Source organism: Liolophura sinensis, chromosome 13 (assembly GCF_032854445.1).
Source record: "Liolophura sinensis isolate JHLJ2023 chromosome 13, CUHK_Ljap_v2, whole genome shotgun sequence".
NCBI lineage: Eukaryota > Metazoa > Mollusca > Polyplacophora > Chitonida > Chitonidae > Liolophura > Liolophura sinensis.
Window position 1 is genome coordinate 15,237,167 of NC_088307.1, and position 8,183 is coordinate 15,245,349.

General features: G+C 39.5%; 1 protein-coding gene across 1 annotated transcript; it reads right to left on the bottom strand.

Annotated features, from left to right (window-relative positions):
* Positions 1-2,479: 2,479 nt before the first annotated feature.
* LOC135480909 (hepatitis A virus cellular receptor 1-like) lies at positions 2,480-6,117 on the bottom strand. Its single transcript, XM_064760837.1, has 2 exons — positions 6,070-6,117; positions 2,480-3,328 (listed from the first exon to the last, which is right to left on the bottom strand). The coding sequence occupies exons 1-2, from the start codon at positions 6,115-6,117 to the stop codon at positions 2,480-2,482; spliced, it is 897 nt and encodes a 298-aa protein (XP_064616907.1).
* Between the last annotated feature and the right edge of the window lie 2,066 nt (positions 6,118-8,183).

Consider the following 8,183-nt stretch of genomic DNA (forward strand, 5'->3'; position numbering starts at 1 on the left):
GTCCGTACAAATGAAAAAAACAAGGGAAGTTAACTCCTCATATCTGCCTGAGAAGAGGACGACAACGTGAAGTGCAAATGCAGGAATGGACGAAGTCTAGAATTGAGTTATATCAGCCTGTCTATATATACGGAAGTAGTTGGACTATTTACATATCAGTCTGTTTTGTGGAACGGTCAACAAGAGGTGTGTGCGACATGGCGCCTACGCCTCAGAAAATGTTAACAAATATACATGTACCATAAGAAAACTTAATCAAACAAACATAGCCGAAGGTGCTCGGATATGAAGTCATTGCGTGTTTATTGTTTTACACGTTCAGACAAACAATTCGTGTTACTGACAGCTGAATTATACAGCCCTTTAGTCATGGCCTCTTTACATCCTGTCACCGCCAGCCATGGATTGAAGCGGGTTTTTTGATTTGTACGGAAGTTTTGTTTTAGCCATGGCCTCCGGTTATTGCCATGCTCAATCTGTTATATTGTATATTTATATTTACAACAAGCCAGATTGGTATAGTGTGGATTAAATGGTTTCAGTGGGAGATAATGTGGGGAATGTACTGACTTGTAAATAGTAAAAATAAGTTGTAAATGGAAGTTGAGATGGAAATGTTTGTGGACAAGTTGTCCAGGATGACGTTATTGGAATACAATGCGTACATGTATGCCTTTGTGGACAAATTATAGGAAAACAAAACTTGTGTTGAAAGTTGTGGGTTAACGAACCTGTGAGGAGAAGATGTGGCAAGAGTGAAATGTGCGTGGAGAGTGATGTGGTGGAAAACGAAGAAGTTACAGAGGAACGAAATAGAGGAGTGACGAGCTTGAAGAATATGTGCTGATGTTAGAGGAGGTGCTTAGGTTGTAGAAAGTGGGCTAAGAATGCAGTATGTATGGTGAGGTTGTAGGACGTGTGGTGAGGTCGTATGAGGTGTGCTGAGGTTGTTGGAAGTTTGGTGATGTTGTAGGAAGTGTAGTGAGACTGAATAGAAGGGGTGGTGAGGTCGTACGATATGGTGAGGTAGTAGGAGGTGTGGTTAAGTGGCAGGAGGTGTGATGAGGTGGTAGGAGGTGTTTTGACGTTGTAGCATGGTAGGTCACCCAATTGTACAATTATCAAAAAGTGTCAGCGCCCAATCCATAAAACTGTGCGCCAAATCATTACACATCTAAGTCACAATAAATCGACTGAATTTTTTGCTTACTTTGCGATAAATTCCTAGAAACTCTGCTCCTTGTTATAAAACGCCTGATAGCACACTGTACCGGCGTTTATCTATATAGCGCGCAAGTACACACAAAAAAGAAAACTGAAATACCGAGTTCAGATCTGTATCATGCTTAATGATGTCTACGCTCTGTTGAAAGGAAAATTCTTCCGCAATTTGCTGAAATATCTGTATTATTCTTTCAAATCCATGATCACACTAAACTATATGTAACATGCCCCGACACGCTGTCATTTCTTCAATTTTATTTTAAGCCGAGTCATAAGGTACTTAATAGTATTATCGATGGCGCGCTGACCTTAATTACAACCTGTGACCGTTAACAGTTAAAGGGATTAATGAATCTGATTTCGTCTATAGCTATCTTTGCTGAATATTACAGGCTCTCTGAATACTACAGGTTGGTCTAGTCATTGGATATCTTCCACTCACATGTATTCGGTCTGCATTGTAAGCAGTCACATCGGTTACGCGTAACCATTTTGCAACTATCACCCTAACTGTCGTCGGTGCTCTGGTTTTATCATCCTAAAGCTTTAGTCCTCTATGTTATACGCCAAATTACCCCCCCCCCCCACAACCCTCCTCCCGTAGACATCGGTAGATGGTATATATTACAATAGTGAAACGAGTGATGTAATGGATTTTTGTGTTGAGCGTATGTCAGAAATTTGGTATAATGGATGACCAGTTATATATTCTATTTATCCTGTACGGAGATTCGTCCCACCATGACGCTAGCCACCTTCGTATAAGTGAAATATTCTTTCTTTTCAATCAAATAAATAATAAATTGTTTTGGTGAGCTGTACTCAAACAGGTACCAAAAGGTATTGGCGATCAGCGATGCAAATCGAGGAGAAAGTAATATTGTCTGACATGGTGGTCTGGTAGTTGTATGCATGCCACCAACCCAATATGCCATTTCCGTGAAGAACAATTCGTATATTGGGTAGTCAAACTATGTGTTTCAGTTGTGCTTTGATTGCAACTGTTCATTTGTCCCTCACGGCAATCTAATTCAACAGCACGAATACGGTATGTACAGCCAGAGTGCCAGAGATTCTAAACACTGTCCCTGTCTGTCTAAGCACAACCTGAACAGGTATAACGCAAATGAGAAACTCAGGTTATATCAATCAATAAAAAGACCATATTAACTACAGTTCTGCTTGCAATGCAACCATGGGAGTTTATTTCAGCATCAACATTACTGGTCAATCATTGGTGAGCACAATTGTATATTTAAGAAACCGTTGATGTTGGAACAGGCGGTGTGGTTGGAATAGGCGGTGTGGTTGGAATAGGCGTTGTGGTTGTTGGTGCTGGCGTGATGAATTGCAACAAGCCGTGATCATCATAAATGAAAGTGGTTGGAACAGGCGTTGTGGTTGGAACAGGCGTTGTGGTTGGAACAGGTGTTGTGATTGGAACAGGCGGTGTGGTTGGAACACGCGTTGTGGTTGGAACAGGTGTTGTGGTTGGAACACGCGTTGTGGTTGGAACAGACGTTGTGGTTGGAACAGGTGGTGTGGTTGGAACAGGTGTTGTGGTTGGAACAGACGTTGTGGTTGTTGGTGCTGGCGTGGTGATTTGCAAAAAGCCGTGATCATCATAAATGTATGTGGTTGGAACAGGCGTTGTGGTTGGAACAGGTGGTGTGGTTGGAACAGGTGGTGTGGTTGGAACAGGCGGTGTGGTTGGAACACGCGTTGTGGTTGGAACACGCGTTGTAGTTGTTGGTGCTGGCGTGGTGATTTGCGAAAAGCCGTGATCATCATAAATGTATGTGGTTGGAACAGGCGTTGTGGTTGGAACAGGCGTTGTGGTTGGAACAGGTGGTGTGGTTGGAACAGGCGTTGTGGTTGTTGTTGTTGGTGGCGTCAAGCTGTAACCCATAATGTGCCAAAAACTGTCGTAAACGATCACTGGTCTGGGGGTCGTGGTGATCTGCAACAAGCCGTGATCATCAACGAATGTGGTGGGAGCGACAGTTGTTGGGGGTAGCCTACTGGTCACGGACATCCCCTCCACCCGCGTTGTCATCACTATGAGGCACAATAAGGCCAGCCCGAGGCACACTCGCCTGACTTCCTGAAACACACAACATGAGACAATATTGGTATACCGGTACACATCATACATGCTGTACATGTAGCAGATCGCGCATGCCCATGTGTTTAAAGCATGGGTAGAGTGCACATGTTACACAAACATTTTGTACTTTTACCTCTCCGCCAAGAATAGGCATCGTGTTCTCTTTCTTCTATTTATCTAATCCCGATATGACCCCTTCCATGGAAACACAGGAGTCGACGAGTGTCACACCGGACTTACCATAAATAAACCAGAAACCCCATTCTATCTCCATTCGTCTCTCAGACATTTCCAGGTTTTCAAATTTTCAGTCGAACGTTATTGATTCTCCAGACTTCAGTACTTTTACCCAAAATCTGGTTTTGTCGATTACAATCTATTCTTTCATTATAATTCCACCCTAGACAACATCGAAACGATTGGTCGTAACTCAAGATAAGCTGACATCACGCCTGGCTGCTGGATAGATATCTAATTCCTGATTACCTGTTTATTAAATATGATGACAACACAACATACTGAGCAATTCTGCAGTCAGCATAACTGCACTTTTTAAAGTGAAATTTACTTAAGCCACGATGTGTAGGTATAGTAGCGGAATGGGGTAATTCTCATTTCGAGCAATGCATGTAGTTGAAGCTAGTGGAAGATTAAGTTGCTACTTTTTAAGCATAAGCGTTTAAAGGATTTTTTTTACATACGAACATTTAACTGAGGTACAAGTAAACTGACAAGAGACCGCTGTCACCGGTTACCTGCATGACCATTTGCCAAATATTACACTGTCGTCGCTTTTTTGATCTTATGCACGCTCACAATATTAGCACGCATATGCCACAATGACACTCTTAAGATTTTACAAAACCTATGCATATATATAGACTGTGTGAAGTAATGCTTTCAAATAGGCCTACGACTTAATTTGCATACTTGCTTTGGATCAAGCTTTACTAACCACCTTCAGATGAGCACAGATCATATAATATCACCCAAGAAGACTCCACTGTATATATGTGTACGATATCGTTATATATTATCTTGGATTCTCCCGAGCTCTGCACGTTTTCTCACACCATATGATGCTGGCCGCCGTCGTATAAGTGAAATATTCTTGAGTACGGAGTAAAACACCAGTCAAATAAATTTAAAAAATGAACGTTTTATCTTGGACAATATGACTATATCTTGGACAATATGACTATATCTTGGACAATATGACTATATCTTGGACAATATGACTATATCTTTGACAATATGACTATATCTTGGACAATATGACTATATCTTGGACAATATGACTATATCTTGGACAATATGACTATATCTTGGACAATATGACTATATCTTTGACAATATGACTATATCTTGGACAATATGACTATATCTTGGACAATATAACTGCATCTTGGACAATATGACTATATCTTGGACAATATAACTGCATCTTGGACAATATGACTATATCTTTGACAATATGACTATATCTTGGACAATATAACTATATCTTGGACAATATAACTATATCTTGGACAATATGGTTATATCCAAAGTCTGCTCCTTTCAAGCGTCGCCTAAATTCAGCTATCTGTAAAATCAGTCGCTACTTAATTGCCCTTATAGCCAGTGACACGTAACAAACCCAGCTCTGTCATGTTGAACGTCCATATCACTACAAGGGAAAGGTCGTTTGAATACTTTTTCTAATTCATAATGTTAATCTCCATAAACACAGTTTCGACACAAAGAACTGGTAGTCTCGGGTGACATAATTATTCAAAAGCAAGTTGCATGCTGGACAATGGGCGTGGATTGTAATTTGTTTCACAATAGCTGAACAAACTCCACGTAGTAACACGGCCTACACTACTGTCTCAGCGATTAGCCTACATGGCTTTAATTTCGTAGCATCCATCTCTAAATCCATACTGCCGTGTAACGTGTAAACAAATTTCAAATCTGGCTGTGTGAGTGACAGAGTTTACAGTTAAGCAGTTTAAGTAACTTGTATCGCCCTCCGTCAAAACACGTCGAACTCCGCCCAGTGTCCAGTATGCCACTGGTTTTTGAATAATTGAGATGTCACCCGAGGCATTGGATAATTGCCGTCGTAATCATATCATAAGCACAGATCATATAATATCACCCAGGAAGACTCCACTGTATATGTGTGTACGATATCGTTATATATTATCTTGGATTCTCCCGAGCTCTGCACGTTTTCTCACACCATATGATGCTGGCCGCCGTCGTATAAGTGAAATATTCTTGAGTACGGAGTAAAACACCAGTCAAATAAATTTAAAAAATGAACGTTTTATCTTGGACAATATGACTATATCTTTGACAATATGACTATATCTTTGACAATATGACTATATCTTTGACAATATGACTATATCTTGGACAATATGACTATATCTTGGACAATATGACTATATCTTTGACAATATGACTATATCTTGGACAATATGACTATATCTTGGACAATATGACTATATCTTGGACAATATGACTATATCTTGGACAATATAACTGCATCTTGGACAATATGACTATATCTTGGACAATATAACTGCATCTTGGACAATATGACTATATCTTTGACAATATGACTATATCTTGGACAATATAAATATATCTTGGACAATATAAATATATCTTGGACAATATGGTTATATCCCAAGTCTGCTCCTTTCAAGCGTCGCCTAAATTCAGCTATCTGTAAAATCAGTCGCTACCTTATTGCCCTTATAGCCAATGACACGTAACAAACCCAGCTCTGTCATGTTGAACGTCCATATCACTACAAGGGAAAGGCCGTTTGAATACTTTTTCTAATTCATAATGTTAATCTCCATTAACACAGTTTCGACACAAAGAACTGATAGTCTCGGGTGACATAATTATTCAAAAGCAAGTTGCATGCTGGACAATGGGCGTGGATTGTAATTTGTTTTACAATAGCTGAACAAACTCCACGTAATAACACAGCCTACACTACTGTCTCAGCGAATAGCCTACATGGCTTTAATTTCGTAGCATCCATCTCTAAATCCATACTGCCGTGTAACGTGTAAACAAATTTCAAATCTGGCTGTGTGAGTGACAGATTTTACAGTTAAGCAGTTTAGGTAACTTGTATCGCCCTCTGTCAAAACACGTCGAACTCCGCCCAGTGTCCAGTATGCCACTGGTTTTTGAATAATTAAGATGTCACCCGAGGCATTGGATAATTGCCGTCGTAACCGAGTATATGGACTTATGAATTAAACATTATGAATTTAAAAAAAAAAATGTTCTAACTTCATTTTCCTTGCAATGATATATAGAACTACAACAGATCCATGTATAGAGCTTGTGTTTTTACGTGTCACTGACTAAAGGCAATTTTGTTAGCGCATATGACTGATTTTACAGAGAGATGAAAATAGGCGACTCGATAAAAGAAATTGACTGCAGGACAATATGGCTATATCTTGGACAATACGGCTATATCTTGGACAATGTGACTATATCTTGGACAATACGACTAGATCTTGGACAATTTGACTATATCTTGGGCAATACGACTAGATCTTGGAAAATATGACTAAATCTTAGACAATATGACTATATCTTGGGCAATACGACTATATCTTGGACAATTTGACTATATCTTGAAAAATATGACTAAATTTTAGACAATATGACTATATCTTGGGCAATAAGGCTATATCTTGGACAATTTGACTATATCTTGGGCAGTACGACTATATCTTGGACAACATGACTACACATCTTGGACAATATTACTGTAACTATATTAGATATGCGCTGTTATATATTTGCTTTCTCAGAGTTCTGTCCGCGGTTTCGTCCACGAATAAACTTGATCGCCGATGTACATGAGCTTGTCTTGTTTCTCCGAGCTCTGTCTGCGGCTTAATTAACACAAAAACCTGGCCGCCGATGTAATTATTTATGCGCTATTACATATTTGGTTTCTCAGAGCTCTGTCCGCGGTTTCGTCTACTCATTAACCCGACGACCGATGTGAACATTCTAGAGAACAGCGTAAAAGTCTCATTCAAGAAGAACAAGTGCCTTAGGCATGTATACCCACCTTGACCATCTTCACAGGAGCGTTCCTCTCCTTGTACCGGGATCGAACAATTCAGTGTCGTTTAGCTGATTTATGCATTTTTATATACGCGACTCGTACGACCGCAGTATTGATAATGCACATCTGGCAGACATGTGGAATCACACTGGTAAGAAAAAGGTATATCAAATATCGCTGTCTATCGCCAGCTGTTTATTATGATAATATCCTCACACCCCTGAGTGAGTGCCCAGAGATCATTATTTGCCTTCGTTGCAAAAATCCATGACAATACATACAGAAGGATAAAGTTACTAGGTGCATTAATGGAATTTAAATTAAAGTTTAGAGAAGTATGGCGTGATATTTTCTCTGCAAGTTTCTGAATTGAACATGTAGAAAAATCGTGTCGTCTTTTAAAAGTAAACAGTAATGAGGAAAGACTCGTATCAAAGGATTTTATTCATTAGTCGGTAATGTTATACTTTTTCTCAAGTATTGATTCCGCGAGCAAGATTATCCATCCCCAGCATGGCAGTGTATATATGCTCAAGTATGTTCGTTCTCTATAATAATAACAACTGCATGGGTATAGTAAAGGACGGAAAGAATAGATTAGTTGCTAAGCAGGGTAGATTATCCACCTAGTACGTACATACACCAGACACTATGATATTGTTGTCTGTTGAAGGAAAAGACTTCTAAAAATCGAAGCAGGCATCACTAAATAGACCACTTAAAACTATGCATAAATATGCTTTCATTTATTTT